The sequence below is a fragment of the Talpa europaea genome (genome assembly GCF_964194135.1).
Source record: "Talpa europaea genome assembly, chromosome: 10".
Lineage (NCBI taxonomy): Eukaryota > Metazoa > Chordata > Mammalia > Eulipotyphla > Talpidae > Talpa > Talpa europaea.
This window is the reverse complement of record NC_140077.1, coordinates 30,151,177-30,173,008: the sequence shown is the minus strand read 5'-3', so window position 1 is coordinate 30,173,008 and position 21,832 is coordinate 30,151,177. Positions and strand designations below refer to the sequence as shown.

At 47.7% G+C, this 21,832-nt stretch overlaps 1 protein-coding gene across 5 annotated transcripts in view; it reads right to left on the bottom strand.

The window, feature by feature from the left end:
- ARHGAP22 (Rho GTPase activating protein 22) overlaps positions 1-21,832 on the bottom strand; it is a gene marked incomplete at its 5' end in the record, with an annotated part of 141,371 nt that overhangs the window by 97,987 nt on the left and 21,552 nt on the right. For 2 of the 5 annotated variants that reach the window (XM_084244416.1, XM_084244418.1), the window contains 2 exons: positions 992-1,191; positions 20,896-20,929. In XM_084244416.1, the coding sequence (XP_084100542.1) occupies positions 992-1,191; positions 20,896-20,929 (234 nt within the window). Of the gene's footprint in view, positions 1-991; positions 1,192-20,895; positions 20,955-21,832 lie in introns of those variants that run through there. The other 3 variants (XM_084244415.1, XM_084244417.1, XM_084244420.1) reach the window with 2 other exon arrangements.

Sequence of the window (21,832 nt, the reverse complement as noted above, 5' to 3'; positions counted from 1 at the left end):
ATCTTTCCAGGCCCCACATCCACACTGGGGTGTGCTGAGGTGTGCTCATGCTCCACCCTCCATGGCTCTGGGGCCACTGACCCTGGGTAGGGTCTCCTCTTTCTTTCTGACTTAGAGCAATGACTAGGAGCATCCTTTGGGACATCATTTACATACTGCTTCCAGGGGACACAGGTGCATATTACTTCCATTGTCCAGGGAATGGGCACCCAGACAATTCTAACCTCTGGCTGAAGTCCAGCTCATGTGAAACCCATGTGTCAGAAGCCTCAGTCAGAGGCTGCATCCTTTACATTCTCATCCCTATTTTTCCCAAGAGAAATGAGGCTATCTGCTAAGTATCCCCTCTCTCTGAATCCTACAACCAGGGGAGATCACCAGCCCTGTAGCCAGCTGCCTTGCACTGCAGAACACAGTGCAGACCATGAGGACATGAAGTCCAGGAGTGAGTGGGCCACACCGAGGCGGGATGAGGCAATGCACTGCTCCGAGTGAGGGGACTTAGTGTAATCTGCGGGGGAAGGCAGATGAGTTAGGCACCTGAAATAGCTGTTTCCACTGTTGGCGAGAAACAGAAGCAGCCACAGACTGAAGCTTCTGACACATGGGTTTCACATGAGCTGGACTTCAGCCAGAGGTTAGAATTGTCTGCGTGTTGATTTCCCTGGACAATGGAATTAATATGCACCTATGTTCCCTTGGAAGTACCGAAAGCCTAAAAAGAAGGGATGCTCTCTAGCAACATTCTAAGAAAACATTTTCATTACTGAAGCTGTAGATGTGTTTTGGTCAAATAAGCTATGCGACCAAAAATGTGGGGGCTGAGAATATAAATCACTTTGGAAGTCCTGGTGGAATGTCCTTCTGAGTGCAGTCAGTAGCTTGGGTTCTTAAAGATGGTCTCTCTGCTTTCCTGAAACCCCTGGGCATAGTTTGCCCTCCTGGGAGCCCTGCCCTGATGCCCATCAGACACAGGATATATGCTTCTTACCTGGGGCTTGGTCTCATCTTTGTCCTTGTAGTAGAAAAGCTGATCTCCACGCAGCACAAACCAGCGCTGCTGCCAGTTCTTCATGATGCTTCTCTGCTTCTTCAGCCAGCCAGCCTTCACCACAGGGCCTAGCCTGCGGGGGCAGGGCGGCCGCCCGGGGCTCCGGCTCTGCTCCCCCATCACCAGGCTCTTGGAGCGGGCTGGAAACCAAGAACACACACAGTGAGCGTAAAGAATGGCATGCCTGTTGCCAGTCCCTGCCCCATCCTGGCATCCCAGCTGCTCTGTGACCAGGGCATAGTGGCTGAGGCCAGCAGGGCATGATCATGTTTATTATACTGCCCCCTGGGCATCAAAAGGCCTTGAGTTGGAGCACCTCACCAGCAGCAGCCCAAGGTTACCACCTGATATAGGTGTACAGCCTGCCTGCCTGGTTAGTTTTGGCTATGTCATGAAGAAAAAAAACCAAGGAGGATATCCCATGGGTCTTACTCTAGGCGATTGGGTCACTGACAGCAGAGAGATCAAGGGCAGGCATCATCTCTTCTTCCTGCCACCATGAGCAGCTGTGATGGCTCTGTGGGTACCAGCTGTCACTCGAGTCAGACCATGTAGGTCCACATTTGCTGGACCTTGATTCCCTGCTGCCAGCCCTGGGCCATTGGTGTTGCATGTCCCAGCCTTGCCTCTGTTGTGCTTTGATCCAGAGAGGGTGAGGGCCGCTCTCCGCTGTGCCCCATTGCACTGAAGGGAGACTGGGCATCCTGAGAGCAGCAAGTTCTTTCCAGAGATCGAAGGGAAAGCAAATCAGAAGAGTCAAGCCTGGATGGCATGGACAGGCTCCTCCTTCTGGCCTCTGAAGCCTGAGGCTGACCTGACTGCTAATCTACACCTCTGCTCCTCTCTCTGATGGGCCTGGCCCCCGGGCATAGTGACATGCACCAGATGAAAGGGTACCTCCCTCCTTTATTTCTATGACCCTTTACTATTCCTGTGAGTTATCTACCCACTGTTGGGCACTTGAATTCTTTCCAGTTTTAGTTAATTAAAGAGGCAATGGAGTCCAGGTGAAGAAATATGGAGTCAGGTTTGGGTCCCTGCCAGCTCTGTGAATTCTCTGGGGCTCAGTGTGTTGAAGCAGAACTGTTTCATGAGTGTGCATTCCAGCTCAGCTCATGGGGAGAAAGGCTAGACCTTTCTATGGCGTTAGGTCCTTTCAGTGGTATTACATACTTCCTTCTAAAATTGGTGTGTGGTGGGCCTTTCTGGTGGTATAGGGATAAAGTATCAGCATTATGGCTGTGACAGCCTGAGTTCGCTCCCAGTCAGGGAGCTAACCCACATATGGCACAGCAGACCTCTCCTGTCTCTCCACTGCTCCCCTCAGCAGGGTATTTCAGTAGATCTGTCTGTTCTGCTCCCCACTCTGTCTCTGCTGCATCCACTCACCCCCTGCATCTCTGGCCTATACCCCAGTTCTTGTATGCGTAAATAAATAAAAATAAATCTTTAAAAAAATGAATAAATATGGTGTGTGAACATGTAACACCACACAGTTATACTAGTCTACCAATTTCTCTATAGCCAGCAGTGGGAAATACGATAATATGAATAGTCTTACTCCGTAATTTAGTAGTAAAAAAAAAAAAAAAAAAACAAAAATCAGGGAGAGTTAAATCAGTTTTACTAACTGCAAACTCAGCAGTCTCCCATGGAGGAAGAAATGTGCTGCTAGCTGAGGCTGGGCCAAGCTTCTGGCGGAAAGTCGGGGGCTGAGCAGACAGAATCCGATGGTGACAGGAAGAGCCTTTCCTCCTAGGCCTTTCTTTTATCCCTCCTCCCTTCAGCTGTTGAGGGATAGAGCAGGACTACATTCATCAGACACTGATTCCTTTCAGGCTCTGAGGCTGTGTGGGGCCCAGAGACATGCTAGACATGAGGATTACATCATCCAGGTTTTCTGGTGGAGGAACCCACTTCATGGCATGTCCTAGTACCACATGCCTTGTTCTGTCTCTTGTCTTCTGTTATGATGGGTCTGATGCTGTCTCCTTTGACAAGATCATGATGCTGTTAGGACCAGAGGGAACCTGCCCTAGCTGCACAGGCTCAGCATACAGTAGCAAAAACTCAGTGACTCATCAGTGCATCCCAACACTGAAGAGAGCAGAAGGCCCGAGTGCTGTGCTGGATGGTAACTGAGGAAGTGCTTTCTGTCCAGGTGTGTCTGGCCAGAAAGGCTAAGGTCTTGGTGTAAGGACCCAGGGAGCAGGTGGTCAGGATACTTGTGTGGTAAATAACCACAGGTATGACTGCCCCTCAGCTCCTCGATGCAGCAAGACAAAGTAGCAAGAGGGGTTTCTTGCCCTCCTTTCTAAGCTCTGGGCATCTGCTCTCCAAAGGGCTGCAGGCATGAAGAGAACAGACAAGGGGAGACCTGTTCACCAGGGAAGGGGGCTGGACCCACTTAGGGCAGGAAGCTATGGCTGGTGGGTCTGTTTCAGCAGAGGCGGCCTCCCTGAGGGCCTAGCCCCTTCACCCCCACCCCAGCTCTTGCTCCCTCAGCTCACAAGGGAGGTTTTCCTGCAGATGTTACTTAAGCTGCCAAACTAGCCCAGGTTTTCCCTCAGCTGATCAATCACGCAGATACTACTTACAAGGCCGATTGAGCATCTTGAAAGGAAAATAATCGTTGTCATGACTTATTAATAACCACTGTTCCTGTCCTCAGCATTTCCTTGAATCAACTTATTCAGTTCTGTAAATATTTAAACCAAGGTTTCAAGATGAATACGGTTGATATTTGAAGTTCCAGAACTGACGGGTCTTTCTAGAAAGGACCCATGAGCGACCCAAGGGAAGCCCTCACCTGGGAAAGAGTGGAGGGTGCCGTCTGCCCTCCTCAAAGTAGGGGCTCTTCTGCCCACAGGCACATAATTCATTCAGTCATTCACTCACTCACTCACTCACTCACTCACTGCCATCTTCCAAATCCATACAACTCCTCCAGGTACTGTACAGAACCTTGAGTTGTTCATGTTCCCTGGGAACACCCAGTCTGGCAGGGGAAATAAACCACAAAGAACAACCACACAGGCATGAAAGAGCCATAAGCCAAGTAGACAGGCAAAGGCTGTAGATGCTTAGGTGAAGGTGTGGATCTTTCCACAGAGCCACAGAGGAGAGCCCTGAGCTGAATCCTGGAGAGAATTTGGGTCTACCTCTAGGCAGGAGGGGCTCTGACTTGAGAAGAAGGAGCTAGTGGACAGAAGGCAAGGCACAAGTGTCTGAGAGGTGAGAGTTGAAACCAGGTGGCTACCATCAATAACGCCTCTTATTCCTCAGAATAACCCTGCAATCACCCCAACTTTGTGTGAGCTCTGATTGAGACTCAGGAAGGAAGCAGCTTACTCAAGGTCACACGACACTGTTACATAGTGGAGCCAGGAGTTAAATCCTGCTGGGTCCTGGTCACCATGAATGTTACGATTCTTCCATAGCAGGGCCGAGTCCAAGTGGGCACTAAGAGCTTAAGGGCAGAGCTGCCATGGAGAGAGAAAAGGCAGCCTAAACAGGAGGGTTTTCTCAAGATGGACAGCTTGGTTCCATCCATCCAGGGCCTATTCAGGATGAAAACACAAATCAACTCAAACCCAAGAGGTTGGAGTCCCAGGTGGAGGAAATGGAATTCAAGGACCAAAAGGTACATTCATCAAAGAAGGGCAAAGGCTGCGTAGCATCAGGGTGCTGCCAGAGCAACATGAGGTGCAGGGCCCGCAGACCAGCCACTGGCCCAAGCTGTTTTCCTGTCAAGGAGATGGGGACCTTTGGTTTCTCAGGGTTGAAAAATTAAAGAAACATACAGACAAGGAAATACAGGTGGGCCAATAAAGCGGTAGCTCTAGAGATGCCAATGTCCATGGCAGTCAGGGACCTGCAAGGCACAGCCACAATGGGATGCAGCACTGTGGATCCTTTAGTGAGGCACCAGGCTAGAAGTTTAGTAGCACCATGTATCGGTGAGGCTGTGAGTAGATGGAGAACATGTACCTCTCCCCCACCGGAAGAGCTGCAGTGCACAGGGATAACTCTGACAGGCTCTGTCATCTTCCCAAATGCAAATGCCCCAAATTCCCAACAACAACAACATGGCCACAAAAGCTATGCTTACACGATGGGACACTTTGCAGAAAGAAGACGAATGTGTATGAGCCAACAGGATTAGCTCCCCTTTAACAAACACCTCAGAAGCGATGTCTTCATTTCCTTTCTCTAATTCTTCTTCCATTTTCTGTATTTTATCATAGCAAAATACACATAACCTAAATATTACCAGTTTAATCACTCTGAAGTGTTCCATGCTATGGGGTTAAGTACAGTCATGTTATTATGTAACCATCATGACCAACCATTTCCAGCACTTTCCATTCTCCCATGATTTCTTGTTCCAATCAGGCTTCCTTTACTCTGTCCCACCAAAGCTGCTCTTATCAGGGCTCCCAGTGACCCTCACATTGCTCAGTCCTAACACTGGGCAGGTTGGTTCATTCTTTCCTTTTTAGCATTTGACCTAATTGGTCTTCCAGGACCATTTCTACCCCTGGGTTCCAAGCTCACTCTCTTCTCTCCCCTCTGTTGCTGGCTGCCATTCAGTCTCACTATCCTCACATCTTGGCATCCAGTGCCCAGGGTAGTGCTTGGGCCGAATTTCTATCCAGGCTCGCTGTCTGGGTGGTCTCCCGTCTCATGGATTTCAAAACCATCGATGTGCTAATGTCACTGGCCAGAGCAGAACGTGTGGTCTTTCCCTGCCTGAAACCTCCCACACGAGCCCCCTCAGTCAGTGGAAATGCTGTCCTTAGGTCGCCAGTTCCCAGCTGCTACCATTTCCCACCCCAAATTGCTGCTACAGCATTTTCTTTTCTCCTGCTCTGCCCTCCCCACTGCTGTCATCTCTGAGCAGAGCATTAGAGAGCTTTTAAAGATGGGAGTTGGAGCACACTGCTCCCACATGGGGCTCCCCTTCTCAGTCAGGTAGTCGGAGCCACCATTACAGTCTACCGGGGTGCTCAGGGCCTGGCACGTGGCCCTCCCTCTGCTTCCCCAGTCCTGCCACACTGGTTTCTGCTGTTTCTCAAATAGAGGGGGCTGTGTGCCTGTCGCCCAGATCTGTACCTGGTATCCTCTGTCCCTGCAGTGTCCTTCTCTGTCCCTGCCCTATGGCTCCCTGTCCCTGGAGGGTGTCCCTCCAGCCTCTTCTTTTTTTCCCCCAGCCTCTTTTAACAGGCAGACTGACGAAATACTCTGCTGAGGGGAGCAGCGGGCGGCAGGAGAGGTCTGCGCGCCATGTGGGACCCTCACCGGCAGCCGGGGATCGAACCAGTGCTGCAGAGGCTGCGGGCAGATTCGCAGCCCAGCGCTCAACCACTGCGCCACCAGGGGAGGCCCTGATTATCCTTTCAACAAATGTATGTCCAACCCTCCCATCTCTCTTCCTGCTTTAACATGTACCTATATTTATTGTAGTGACAGATGAAAACAAGGTATAGAATAATACATAAAGTAGAAGACTATTTTTAAAGTCAGAAAAACATAATCCCCAATCAACAGACAGCACAGTGATGTCTTTTCAGTGCATACATGTATTTGCAGAGAAAGAATATGTCACACCTATAGCAGAGATGGTTTGGGAATGCCATGACACTGTGCATTTTATATGAGGAATGAACATAGAAAGAGCTTTAGTTGGATCCCCACAGGAGATCTAAAATAGCAATTAAAATATCACTAGTTTGATAAATGTTTATGAGTATTTATCTGTGACAATCACTGCACTAGGCTGTGGACCACAAGACAAACAAGTGAGGCCTTGCCTCTGCCTTCTGGGGCTTCCAGACTGGAGAGCTACTCACACACGCCAGCACTCAGCAAACACAGTGTCTTGTGGAACAAGGCCAGGCCTAGCTGTGGCTCTTCCAGAGACCCCACAGGTAGGCAAGCCCCTCCATGTGGCTCACCTGTCTGCTCCATTCTGTCTGCTCCACCCATTTCCCACTTAGAAAAGGCACCACGAGGGAGTGCAGGTCATTCACCCACGCTGGGGTACAAGGACCGGGGCACCTGGTAGTGGCTGAAGCCGAGACATTGCTGAGAACACATCAAAAGACACCTTAGTGGGCTGTGTTGGAGCTCTGCCGAAATTTCCCAGGTTCCCTTTTTCCTGCTTCTATGTCCCTCCTAAACTCTTGGTCAAAGACTCCTAGGTGTGGGAGCCTGAATGTCCCTGTAGCCTGGTTTCCAGCTGGAAACCATTCAAAGGGGTAAAGAGGTATAATTCACACTTCAAATTTCCTGGGGTCCTTGCACCTCAGCTTTGTCTTTCCCCTGCCCTGCCTCCCCTATCCACAGTGGTGTTCTGGGACAGGGAGGGGGCCTCTTTAATAAATTACTAATGAGCATTTTCATCCCAGGGTCTTCACCTTTCCCCACTTAACACACCAGCATACTTTCAGGGTCTTTCAACTAGGCCTGGGTAGCACTGGCCTTGGCTGCTGCTGGGGTGTCTGTGCCCACATGCTGCTCCCTGGGCCCTGTAACCCTGAAGCTGGTCAGGGGTGTTTTTCCATCTGCAGCTCTGTAAGTGCATCTCTGAGCGCTTGGAGGAGTGGCTGCGCATGAGCGAAGACACAATTGATTTATACAAGTCAATGGGATTTTAAAGCTGGGCTGGGGAAAGAGCAAGATGGCTCTGGGAGCTGAATTGATTTAAAGGGTAAGTATGGAGGCCGAAGATTGATGGAGAAGAGAGAGGTGAGGTAATGGTAAGGACACTCTGGAGGGAGCCGGGCAGGACAATTTCATAAAGTTAATGTAATTTGCAGTCAAGGGCGAGGGGCGCCTGGTGAGGTTCCCAGGCTGTCTTAGGAACACTGCATGAGCCTCAGATGATTTATTACAGGATGGTTCCCGATTGCCCCCTATTTTTTTTTTTTAACTTGCTACCTACCTTCTTTCTGGGCTCCATTTGGCCATCTGTCCTTCACTATGTTTCTCACCCCAGGGGCTAAAGAACCAGCCAACCCTTCCTCATGGGATGGAAGACAACAAGAGGCACAACCGACTCCCCCATAAGCAAAAAGTTCTAATTCAAAATAGTGCTGAGTAGTCCAGAAAGTCTGGATTTTTTTTTAATGATCATTAAAAAAATTCAACATAAAAGATGACATTCTTAAAAGTTCTTTTTATTGGCTCTCCCTAAGGTCTGCCTTCTGGCTCAGCTGGTGCTGCTCCTGATTACAGGGTGCAGGAGGCAGGACAACACCCAACCTGCTTGATCTATAATTCTCTGCAATGTGCACCCCCAGATTCAATTGGATTCAGCTTTCATTGAGCTATTCATGGTGGTTCTGGGGTCTCCTGTGTCTTTCTTGTCCTCCCCCCAATGCTGGTTGCTTGGGGTGTGGAGATGAAGAATAAACACACACCTGCCCTCACAGAGGTAACAGGGGGACAGCGACCCAAATGTGACTCATCATGGCACATATAAAGGGGAGTGTGACGGCAGTGCTGGGGAAGCCAGGCCTCACTCTCCAAACCAGTCACAGGTCTCCATGAGCACCTTTCTGCCAAACCTCTGTCCCCCTGTGCGTGCTGGCTTAAGGATCCCCGATTCACTCTTAAAGCACCAGTGCCTCTCTCCCCTACAAGGGAATCTCCTCTGGTAGATTCTCAAGACAGCGGGGTTCACTTCCATCCACATTGCCACCCCTGCACTGTGCACACCCCTCCCGGTGGACCTGGGTCTCCCTATGCTGTAATGATTTGAGTTCCTTATGGCCAGGACGGGCGCCCTTCTCACACTCGAATCCTGGAATGCAGTACAGAGCATCCCCAACATGTTTGCTGGGTGCATGCGTGAACACAAGACACAAAACCTCCAATTCAACAAAGATGGAAAGATCAAATCCAAGAGACCTTGTGCCTCCTGAGGTGATTTGATTGGGTTTGGAAGGAAACTGCGAGCATGATTTCTCCTACGCGTAGTCTGTTTTTACCATGACGAAAATGTTAAAGGGCACAAGGTGGTGGATGGTTGATTTCGTTCCTGCCATCTGAGAAGCAGCAAGCAGGATGCTGGCAACACAAAACTGAAGTTTTCCTACCTTTCTGAGGTTGGCGGTGGTTGTGGAAAGGTCCCACAAGGTCACAGAAGGACACAGGATCTGGGGGCCTAGGGCCCAGGTTTCCATCTCTAAGATGGGAGCAAAGTCAAGTTCTCCCTAATCTCTAGACTATGGAGAGGAGAAAATGAACAAGAGTCTGAAAGTGCTTTGCACATGGAGAAGCGCTGATGAATGGTAGTTACTACTGTTCCTTCTTGCTGCAGGCTGAGCCCCTGGGAACCCTCTCTCCCCTCTCTGGATCGTGTTGGGGAACAGCGTGTCTGGGCTTGCTCTCCCCACTCGTGTTCAGATTAGTAGGCCATTCACCAGGAGCCTGAGATCCGTGGAGTCAATGTAATTCAATATCGATTATAAATTTCATTTCTGCCTGCCTATGAGCCATTAGCTTAGATCAATACCTCCTGCACCGCTGGCTAAGTAATCTTTGAGACTATTGACGATTTTAGCAGTCAGGGCAGGTCTCTGGCTATTTTAGTGGGAGGGCCCAAGTCAGCCTCCTAGTCTAGGCCTACCCTGGCTGCCAGCTCTCTAGTTCTCTGGAAGTCCAAGCCAGCATCTGGTCCTGCCATCTGTCCCGAGTGGCTAAGAGTGCTGCTGTTACAAACTCTGGGCACCTTCCATGTCGAGAAGAGCTCAGTTTCCCCATCAGCTGGTGTCTGGAAAGGAGAGGCAGGAGGAAGGAGGTGACTTGGGTTGGCAATGCACTTCTCCAGGGTGCAACAGCCCTGGGGGCCTCGGGTAATAGCAGAGGGACTGGTGCCTGGGGCTGAGGAGTATCCTGAAGCAGAGGTGCTCTGACAAGGGCTCTTGCAGACAGCAGGTGGGAAACACCATTGTTCCCAGCACACTTACTGGCCATTTGCTCTCTCCCGGTCTGCAGGGTTGCTCTCTGAAGACCTACTGCCCACCTCGCTGCCCGAGTCACTAATACTCTGTCCAGCCACATCACTCCCCATTTAAAGCCATACAGGACATGGGACAGGTCTGTTTCTCCAGTCACCCCACTTTGTCCTCCCACTGCCTTCCGGCATCACAGCCACACCCAGGGGTTCAAAGTTTGCCCAGAGCATGTGCCTCTGGGGCTTAACACATAAGGGCCAGCTTTCCCCTCCAGCTGCCTGAGTTAAGCCTGGTGAATACATAGTATGTTTAAGAGTATCAGGTTTCGGACCCAACACTGCAACTCTGACTGGGTGCCTGTCCTGGCTGGTAACTTCTTTCATTTCTCTGGGACTTAGTTTCTGCATCTGAAATATGGATTTCTTTCTAAATATGGGTCTTTTGAAGGTTAACAGAAATAATACACATGGCAGGTGTAACAGGACATTAAAACAGAAGTTTTCACGGGACTCTAAGACACAAGAGATGTGACAATCTAATATGAGGACCAGGCCAAGAAGAAGCAAGTTTTCAAAGAGGAGGTTGAAAAATCAGTTATAGTCCTGGGGTGGACCTGGAAATACTGAAGTGATCTGATATTTTGGTATAAAAGTGACGGAAGTCATTTCATTTTCCATGAGTGCCCAGAGTTGTCACAGACCCTTGCCAGGCAGGGGCAGGGGAAGGCCTGGGCCTCCCGGGAGACAGGGGAGGGCACAGATAAAGCTGCCTCATGAATTGTGCTTGTTCCACAGCATGATGACATAAGTTCAATAGGTATGTGCTATTATTAAATATTTGGTGAGTGCATAAGAGGCGTAATAAGTCTGACTGCTAATGCAAGTAGGGAGATGAAGGTATCTGAGTCTGCAATATCTGAGTTCGTTAATTTGTCATAAATATGGAGAACAGAATCAAAATAGAAGCTAAAGCTGGGATTCCTCAGCATCAGGCCCATCTGAAGCCACCACGCATCCCAGAACCCACATCCAGCATTGCTGGCACTCCCAAGGGTGGCTACCTCCTCCAGATAGCCACCCTCAATGTCCCATCCGATCCTGACTCCCTGCCCTTTCCTGCCATCTGCTGCTTGGCTGGGCTGCCTTTCAGCCAAGACAGGCCAGGATAGAGTGGGGGATGTAACTTTCACTTTTTATTTTTGCCCCTACTCCTGGAGAAGAAAGTCTGCCCATGGCATAGAGGTGCCGGGAGGGATCACAGTTGCTCAGCGACCTCAGCCACCACCATCCACCAGGCTCTGGGGAAGGAGGCTTCTCAGACCTTAGAGCCTATGATCAAGCTGCCTCTGGTCTGAGTAGTGGTGCAGTTTTGAGCTAAAATTTTACTTAAATTATTCTGCCTCTGCTTTCCCCCTTGTCTCCCGGGGTTGGTGTAAGGACAACAATGGGTTGTTTGTATATAAATGGAAGGTCCAACACACATCTGTCATTCTAAACACTCAACATGTGTTTTCTCACTTTCCTGTCTTCCCTAAAGAAGAAGGCAGAAGGACTTTCTGTGCCATGGCCTTTAATGTGTTAATAATGAGAGAGACATACCCTATGAGTCCATTCATAGGACAGTTCAGAATAGGCAGAACTAGCCCCCGGTGACAAGAAATCAGAAGAATGGCTGTGAGGATGGCTGTGAGAAGTGACTTGGAAAGAGACAAGGGAATTTTCTGGAGTTAAAGGAAATGTTCATTATTTTAATATCTTTGGTGGTCATTAAGCTCTACAATTATGATGTGAACATTTTACTGTATGTAAATTATTCTTTAATTTAAAAAGTAAAAATAAATTAATTACAGATGGGCAATGGAAATCCTAGAATAAACAATGTTTAAAAGATTAGGTTACAGGGCCTCCCCGGTGGCACAGTGGGTTGAGCGCCGCGCTGTGAAGCTGTCCACAGCCCCTGCAGTGTGGGTTCGATCCCGGCCGGCCAGCAAGAATCCCACGTGGTGCGGCAGACCTCTCCTGTCTCACCTGCTGCTCCCCTCAGCAGTGTATTTCTGTCAACTGCCTGTTCTGCTCCCTGTTCTGCCTCTGGTGAATCCTCTCACCCTCCCACGCCACTGGCCTGTACCCCAGCTCTTGTATAAAAATAAATAAAATCTTAAAAAAAATAAATAAAAGGTTAGGTTACAATGTATTTCGAGGCTGCTGTTTTCAGAGACCTAAATCCAGAATTTATATTTCCTCTAATTAGGTTTCGAGGACTTATCCTACACCTTTTCCTGGTCTGAGGACCTCTGCACCTTCATTTCAGTTCGAGCAACTTCTGGAAGGGACAGAGAGGAGAGAGCACAGTCCTCTTAAAGATGTCCAAGTTTGGACACCACACTCAGCAGGAAAGGGATTAGCTCCAAGCAGAGGACACTGGGTGAGACTCTGTGACCCTCCTTCACCACAGGCGCCAGTGAGCCCTCCTGTCCTGGTTGAGCTCTGGTTCTACCCTCTGTCCTCATCTACCGCCTCCCTGGAATAGCTTGATGAGCCCTCTCCTAGCTGTGGATCTTCTCTCTGCATCACCTAGTTAGGTGACGTCCCTCAGCAGTCCTCAGGGTGCCTGACAAGCCTGGGCAGGGTCAGCGTGGACCCTGCCATATCCCTGCCATACGTCCCATGGCCATATCTCAGAAAGCCACACCTTCAGAGCCAAGCAGAGGAAACTTGAGAAACCTATGGTCACCCCTTAAAAGCAGAAACTTTCCTCTGAACCGCCCCCCAGGCTATCGCTTCTCAACCACATCTTGGTTAGTCCTCCAAGTGCTAGGGCAAAACCTGGCAGTTTCCTGCCCTTCCACACCCACCTCTACTCCCCCACCCCCAGAAGCAGTCATTACTTTTGAGCTAGTTCCTTTGGTGTTTACCTTCACATTTCTAAATAACTTTCCATTTATTGCCATTTTTTTTCTTGATTCCCCTGTCTAGTTAATCAATACATCCATTATGTTACATATTTCTCTCTTATTGTGAGAACATTGAAGTTCTATTCTCTCAGAGAGTTTTAACTATATAATACAGTTATCAACTATAGTCTCATTTTTTTTTAAATATTTATTTATTTTTTTATTTATACAAGCACTGGGTACAGTCAGAAGCGCGGGAGGGTGAGAGAATTCACCAGAGCCAGAGCAGGGAGCAGAGCAGGCAGAAGGACCGAAGTACACTGCTGAGGGGAGCAGCGGGCGGCAGGAGAGGTCTGCGCGCCATGTGGGACCCTCCTCCGGTGGCCGGGGAGCAGCCGGGGATCGAACCGGCGCCTCAGAGGCTGCGGGCAGCTTCGCAACCCAGCGCTCAACTGCTGCGCCACCAGGGAGGCCCTATAGTGTCATTCTTTACATGAGTCTCAGAACTTATTCATCCCATAGCTGGAAGTTTTACTCTTTTACCAACCTCTCCCTAATCTCCTCCCCTGCTCCACCTCCGCCATCCCCATTCCCAGCTTCTGGCAATTCCTTTTCTCTTTTCCATTTCCATGAATTTGCCTTTTTAAAAAAATACATATTCCACATATGACTATTTTTAGATTCCACATGCAAGATTTGTTTTTCTCTGGTTTGTTTCACTCAGCATAATGCACTCAAGGTCCATCTATGTTGTCACAAATGTCAGGACTTCCTTCTTTCTCATGGCTGAATAATACTGGATTGTGTATATATATCACATCTTTTTTTAAATTTATTTAAATTTTATTTTTATATTCCCCATATAATTACAACCCCCTTATTTTGACCCCAACCCCTCCTTTCCCCGCCCCCCACTCCTCTATACCACATCTTCTTAATCCACTTTCCTGTTGATGGGCATTTGGGTTGCTTCCACACCTTGGCAATTGTGGATAATGCTGGAGTGTACATAGGAGTACACCTTGTATCTTCAGATCCTGTTTGTATTTCCTTTGGATATATATTGAAAAGTGGGATTGCTGGATTATATGGTAGTTCTATTTTCAATTTTTGAGAAAACTCCACACTGTTTTTCATAGTGGCTACAATCCAAATTTCCACCCACAGGGTACAAGGGATCATTTTCTGCACATCTTCACAGTAACTATTACCTCTTGTCTTTTTCGATGGTAGTCATTCTAATAGGTATGAAATAAAATCTCATGGTTTTGATTTGCAATTAGTTCTTTGATGATTAGTGATGTTGAACAGCATTTCAAGTAGCTGTTGGCCATCTGGATGTCTTTGCAAAAATGTCTATTTAGATCTTCTGTCCATTTTTTAATCAAATTGTTTTTGAGTTGTACAAGTTCTTTATATATTTTGGATGTTAGACATATAATTTGCAAATATTTTCTCCCATCCTGTATGTTGCTTCTTTATTTGCTGTCAGTTTCCTTTGCTGTGTAGAAGCTTTCAAAGTTTTGATGTAGTTCCACTTGTTTGCTTTTGGTGTCCAGTCCAAAAATAAAAAAAAATATATATTGCCAAAACATGCCAAGTATCTTGGCATGTTCTCTTCTAAAGTTTTCCGGTTTCAGGCTTTACATTCAAGTCTTTGATGCATTTTGAGTTAATTTTTGCATTTAGATAGTGTAAGAATGTGGTCCAGTTTCACTTTTTTGTGGCTGTTCTGTTTTACCAACACCATTTCTTGAAGAGACTTCCTTTCTCTACTGTATTTTCTTGGCTTCTTTGTCATAAATTAATTGTGCATTTCTTTCTGGACTCTATTCTGTTCCATTGATCTATGTGTCTTGATTTTATGCCAAGTCACTTAAGTTTTCCCATTTAAGTTAGAATCTCACTATGAAAAGTGAGGGTCACTTCTTTCTTTCCCTTCCTGCTCCCTCCACATACTTGCACACATCCCTTCTTCCCAATATAGTTATATTACACCTTTGGTTAGGTCAACACACAGATGTTACAGTATCAGTACTGTATAACTGCTAGTCCCATTTGAGCTATAAAGTGTTAAGTTTCCTTTCCTGCATTGCTTTGTTTTCCCTGATGCTCATAACTGCCTTTTCCCTTTCAGTTGCTTAGTTGTCTACTACATATCAATGATTAAACCTTAACTATTCCAACAGTTGTCCAAATCTAATCTCCATGGGTGCATACCCTGTGAACATCTTCTTAAAAACATCACTGCATTTTACTCCTCAGAGGATCTGTGGTTCCCATGGAGACATGCAGGCTACCTGGCATTGTCTTAGGAAAGTGCCCACTGTAGGGATTACAGTGGTCAGCACTGGTCAGACATGATGTGAATGCCCCTACTTGTCGGGAGGGCACCCATGATTCTCCTTCCATATCCATTTAAATGGGAATAATAATGCCTCATCATAGTGTGCTCATGAGATTTAAATAGTACAATAGAAATGCCTGGAACCTGGAGAGCACACAATAAAAGTTGGTTTACTTTATTGTGGGAAAGCCAAGAATGAAAAGGCCACTGAAAGTACTTCATCTCACTCCTAGAGTGTTGTCTCTCTAACCCCAAAATACTGAGCAGGCTCTGTGCATTTTTCAAGGTGTCTGATATACTGCTACCTCTGCTAAGGGAGATAACTAAAGTGCTTGTAGCTTTGCTCTTCAGCCTAGTGATTTCCTCCAAAAAGGAAATCTTTTAGATTTTCTAAACAGCAATATTAATTTTACTTAACACATTCTACACACAAGCAAAAACTTTAAAAGATAATATTGATAAATTGGTAACATAAAAAAATGAAAATTTTATGAACCTCTGGGGGTAAAAATCTAATATAAAAGTAAAGGGCAAGCCATAAATTCAGGAAATATTGGCAACATATGTCAGTCAAGGGAGGGGCTGACTTTCCTAAGGTCCTGGAACAGTTAAGGCACAGACCGTGCTTCAGCATGCAGACTAATGCTTTCCTTGCCACCCACTCATTTATGTAGACATTTGTTCATTCATTCATTTAACATATATGTACTAAGTGCCTAATGGGTGCCTGGCATTGGGATATAATGATATTAGAAAACAGAAATAGTCCCTGCCCTCATGGCGTTCCCAGTCTAGTAATAGTTATTCACAAAATAATCACACTCAGGAATGTACAACTACAGTTACTGGTAAGTGCTATAAAGAAAAAGAGAAAAGAGTATGGAGCAGAGGACCCAGTTTAGACTGGAGCATGTGGGAGGACTTTCTTGGTTGGCAACACTTGAGCTGAGAGCTGGAGTTAAGGAGTGTGTGTGTGTGTGCGTGTGTGTGTGTGTGTATGCATGCATGTGCTGGGGGGGAGGTACATTCTAGGTAAGAGAAACTGAATGTGCAAAGGCCCTGTGGTAGGAGGCTCATGGAACAATAAGGAATGGGCAGAAGGTAGAAGCCCAGTGTGTCTGGGGCTTGGAGAGTGAAGGAGGCCAGAGTGTGGATTGTAAGAAGAGTCTTGTGGGTCATGGTAAGAGCTTTGGGTTTAATTTTATTTTATTTTATTTTAAATATATTTTTAAAGAGGCATGTATTTTTATTTATTTGTTTGTTTGTTTGTTTGTTAATTTATACATGCACTGGGTACAGTCAGAAGCACGGGAGGGTGAGAGAATTCACCAGAGCCAGAGCGGGGAGCAGAACAGGCAGAAGGACCGAAGGACACTGCTGAGGGGAGCAGCGGGCGGCAGGAGAGGTCTGTGCACCATGTGGGACCCTCCTCAGGTGGCCGGGGCGCAGCCAGGGATCGAACCGGCACCGCAGAGGCTACGGGCAGCTTCGCAACCCAGCGCTCAACCGCTGCGCCACCGGGGAGGCCCAGAGCTTTGGATTTTAACTCAGAGAGCAGCAGGGAAGCCACTGATGGATTCCAGGTTGTGAGCAGAGTGGGGCAGGTCAGTCATTCCTGGTTCCAAATGGCCTGGCTGGCTATGGCAGGCCCAGACTATTGAGGATAATTCTGAACTGGCAATGCCATGTGAGAATCACATACTACATTAAAGGTCAGTTTGAGCTGGTTTGAACTCATATGTACAGGTTTCAAACAATCTGCACCACTCTCCTGAAATCACCTTGAATTTCCTGATGCATTTTAAATCAAGTGCACTGCTTGAATTGACCATCCTATTTTGAGCTATTTCCAGCTGGTTTGGTGACCCTACACTTTTTTATTTAGCTATTTATTTATCATCAAATGATATGCAAAATTCACTAAGTACATAAGAACAAAATATGGGGAATATATTTATGAAAACAGTAAATGTTTAAGAAAAAAACTTATTCACATTTCACATAATCTTTTTTAAATTTTTACAAATCTGCACTTTATTTTATTTTTAAATTTAAGGTCATTCTTTCGTTCAAAGTCGAATCTGTAAATTTTTGTGCTATTGGAACCTGAAGTGCTTGCTTCCCTGTAATCCATTTCAGTTCTCTATTTTAGCAATTTAAAAAAATTGTATTGTGTAACACTGGTTTGCAACACCGTATACGATTCTGGGGGAACAGGTTCACATTTCTATAAGTGTATATACCATACCACACCCACCACCAAAGCACCTATAATCACCCACCATAATCCACTGGGCACCTCCTCCCTTTGTTGCCAAACACCCATACTTCATCCTCCAGTAGCCTCAATACCACCCAATACCACCGTTAGATTTCAAGTGCTTGTGTTAGTTTTATCTGTGCCTTTGTTTCTTTATATTCCACATGAATAAAATAATCCAATTTTGTTTTTTTCCTTCTGACTTAATTTAATTTAGCAAAATCCATTCCAGTTTCATCCATGTTGTTGAAAATGGTAATATTTCATCTTTTTTATATATAAAACTGAGTAGTATACCTTAATCCACTTTTCTGTCCTTAGGCATTTAGGCTGTTTCCATCACTTGGCTATCGTAAATAGCCACAGGAGTGCACATATCCCTTTAAAATAGTGTCTTCGCACCCTTCAGGTAGACACTTAGGAGTGGAATTGCTGGATCATATGGTAGATCTGTTTTTTAATGTTTTGAGTAACCCACATACTGCTTTCCATAGGGGCTGGATCAGTCTGTATTCCCAACACTGTACAAGGGCTCCCTTTTCACACACCCTCACTAACACATTGTTTCTAGTCTTTTCTGAATGGACCATTCTCACTGGTGTGAGGTGGTATTTTATTGTGGTTTTGATTTGTGTTTCCCTGATTAAAAGTGATGATGGGCATTTCTTCCTCTGTATTTTTAAAAATTATTATTGTCCATGTATGTGCGTAGGGATGGGTGGGGGTGATTTGACAACATCTATCTCATCTGCCTCTAACTACCTTTTGGAAGTTGAGCTCAACAGGGTATGACATTGTCGAAACTTAGATCTATGTGCTTGCAGGAAAAGAAGTTAACAGTAGGGTTTCCCCTAGGAAGTTCTCAATCCCGACGTCTCCATTTCTCTGGGAAGGAGATGAGAATGGCTATCAGGGTGATGGCAGTCTTTGCCCAACCGCTCAAGGCAGACCTGGATGAGGACCTGCCAGACGCTAACAGCCAAGAGGATGAGGGAAACGCCCCAAGAAGCCAGGGAATCTGCAGAGCAGAATTGCAGCCAGAAACCAGAGGCTTCAGAGCCAGATGACTGAGGCTAGTTTCATAAACTATCCCAGAAAATGACTCTGGTCTTTTTCATACAACTCACTGTATCTGCATAGTGGTAAAATCCAGAAATTGTGTATCTGGAATATGTATAGTTCAGAGCAATTTGGACAAGGCAGTATTTGAATACCAGAGGCTATGATTTGCATACTATGATTTGCTGTGTTTCTTGTCCTGCCCATCTCCTAAAAGGTTCATTGGGTGGATGAATTTTGATGAAAGTTCTTCCTTCTACCAGATCCCCCAATTTTTTGAGACACACACACACATACACACAATTTTGATCTATATTTCTCCAGGTATGTCCCTAAGAAAAGATATTCCTTAACAAGCTACAAGCCTGATCTGACTCCTGACCTGGTCTTCAGCTTCTTGCTATACCTGTTGTACCTCCCTGCCCCTGTTCCAGTCTCCTGGCCCCCTGTGCCCCTCTCCTTCCTCCTGTGACATCTTCCCTGGCTGTTCCCTGCTTGAACTCGGCTTTCTCCTTGCACCACCCTTAGCCTGTTAGCTCCCTGTCCTTCTTCAGCTTACAGCTCAAGTACCACTTACTTCCTCTGGAAGCTTCACATGTGGTATATGCTCTCAGAATGCTTCTTGTCATGGTTTATGATCTTACATTTGTATGAGTGATTATCTTATTAATATCTGATGAGTAGCATTATAAACTTCATCTCTTAACATATCTTTCCCGATATTACCTAAGGGTTTCTTAGCCTGGCTTGAGAACTATTGACTAGAAGAAATGTTTGTAAGAAGTTTGGGATTTCTTAGGCAGGCTTCCTAAAAGCCTCTTTGCTAAGGTACTGGTCTCTTCCTAGAGCAGGACCACCCAACAGAAATATAATGGAGCCACTTATGTAGTTGTAAATGTTCTAGTGGCTGCAGTAAAAAAAAAAAGCCAAAGAAAAAAGAGGTGAAATTAATATAAATATCAGCCTACTGAACCCATATATTCAAAACATTGTCATTTCAGCATGTTATCAATATAAAATAATTATTGTGAGATGTTTTATGTCATTTTTTTCCTACTCAGTCATCAAAATCTTTGTGTGTTTTTCTCATTTTGGACCAGTCACATGTCAGTGCTCAACACCCACATGTGGCCTGTGGCTAGTGAGTTAGACAGGAGCGGGTGGGGAGACCTAAACTTAAAAGTCTTGGCCTGGCCCATCTCTTGGTTCATCACCAGATTGCACACCAACCCCACCCCTCAGAAGAGCCCTGAATGGCCCTCCTTTGTCCATCTCAAGCACCCACAATGGGATCCTGACAGCTCTGACCACACTCTGAAAGGGTCAGCCGACCTGGGATAGTCATCCAAGTGCCAGCATGCTAATGAGAAGGGTGTGTGTGCTGCCTGTGAGCTCACAGGAAGCTGGAGGTTCCCACTGCAAACACCTGGTGAGACACACGGTTTCCAAGCTCCCCCAGGCAGAAGCTCCAAACTCCCTGTCCTCAGACTCATTGCTCATAAGGGAGGGGCCCAGCCCTCCACAAACACTAGATACCTGAAAAGACATTTCCTAATCTCTTAAAAGACAAATGTTCTCATCCAAGAATGACACTTGCTGTGACCAAGAAGTTGCTGTCAATGAGATGCTATTCCTAGACCTGAATAGCCACAGGCTGGCTGGGGCACTACCCCAGTTTGGCAGGATCATCCCTGTGAGGCCCTCCTGGCTCCCCTCTTTTTTGCCTCTGATCTGCAGCCCTGGCACTCTCACCTCCAGGCTCTGCAGCTTCCTGGGAATTCTCCTGGTGGGAGCACCTGCCTGCCTGCCTAAGGAATCGCTTCCTGCAGCCCAGCCTTGGCTGCTCCTGCAGGCTCCCGTTGGAGTGAGGACCCTCTTGGCCCCAGCTGTCTCGAGCAGCAGGGTACTGCCCTTCTAGAGAGGGACACTTTTGTCTTGTCTGCTGGGGCAAATTTGAGCATTAAGCATATCCCTCTTAGTAAAGGAATAAAGTTTTCCCAAAGTTGTCACCTGATCATTTTGGCTCTTATAAGGCAACCCACAGGCATCGTAGAACAGGGACATTGTAAAACAGGAGTGAAGCCTGCATACCCAGTGGGGCACCAAGAGAGTCACTGCCGTTTTGCAATCTTAGATCTGATCCCCACAGAGCCCAGGACCCTGATCAGGATGGGACATCAGTCCCAAAGCTGCCTCCAGGACGTCTGCCCCATCTGACCCCCAGCTTGGCAGCCGGCTAAGTGTCAGCACGCGGCTGCGTGTCTGCAAGCTGCAGCCAAGAGACGCACACTGCCCAGATCCGCCCCGGGAAGTTGGACTTACCCCTCCTGGCTTGCCTGATCTTTGGGCTCAGCATGTTCCCGCAGCTGCCCGGCCAGAGTTGCTGGGCCGATCATGCTGTCATCCACTTCCCTTTTCCCCTCCTTTCGTCCAGTCTCCCCTCAAGCCCCGCGTGGGCCCCCATGGCTGCTGGCGTCACCGGAGAGGCTCCCTCGGCTCCCTCTCCTGGCTCCGGACGGACGGCTTTCCTTGGACTACATGAGCCTCAATGCATTATTTATCCATCCCAGAATTAATTCCCATCCAAGCGAACCATTAAGAGGCTCAGTAACCGCTGCTGATCAATCACTGGGCCAGGGAACACGCGGCGCTGTCCATCCCGAGCCCAGCGGGCGGCCGGGGCGGGTCCGGGGGAGGCGGGGCAGCCGGAGCCGGGCGGAGCGCGAGTCCCGGCAGCGCCGCGCGAACCCACATCCCGGCGGGCGGGCGGGCGGGCGCCTGGGCTCGGACCCGCCCTCTGCGTGGGGAGGGCTAGCGGGGGAGCGCCGCGGTGGACAGACAAGACGCCGTAGGAAGAGCACGGGCTGCCGCCGCCTGGGGTCCACACGCCTTGCCAACCCGCTCCTGGGAGGCGGGGTTCGGGGGGCTAGGGGGGGGACCCCAAGCGGGGACCGCTGTAGGTGAGAGTGTGGCCGAGACTCCTCCAGGCCCCGGACTCCTCCAGGCCCCGGACTCCTCCAGCGCCCATCCAGGAGACCCGCCTGCCTGCCGGTTCCTGCCGACAGCCCAGGAGGCACTTTACAAGCGCACAGTTCCCAGAGTTAAAGACAGGTGTGTCTTAGAAGGAGCAGAGTCTAGGTAGCGTTCAGAATTGGGGGGGTGGGAGGGTGACTAGCAGGGAGGTGCCTATTGGGGATGTTAACTTCTTCTGCCGCCTTAATCAGGTGACAGGAATAAGAAGGCAAGGTGTGTGAAGCAA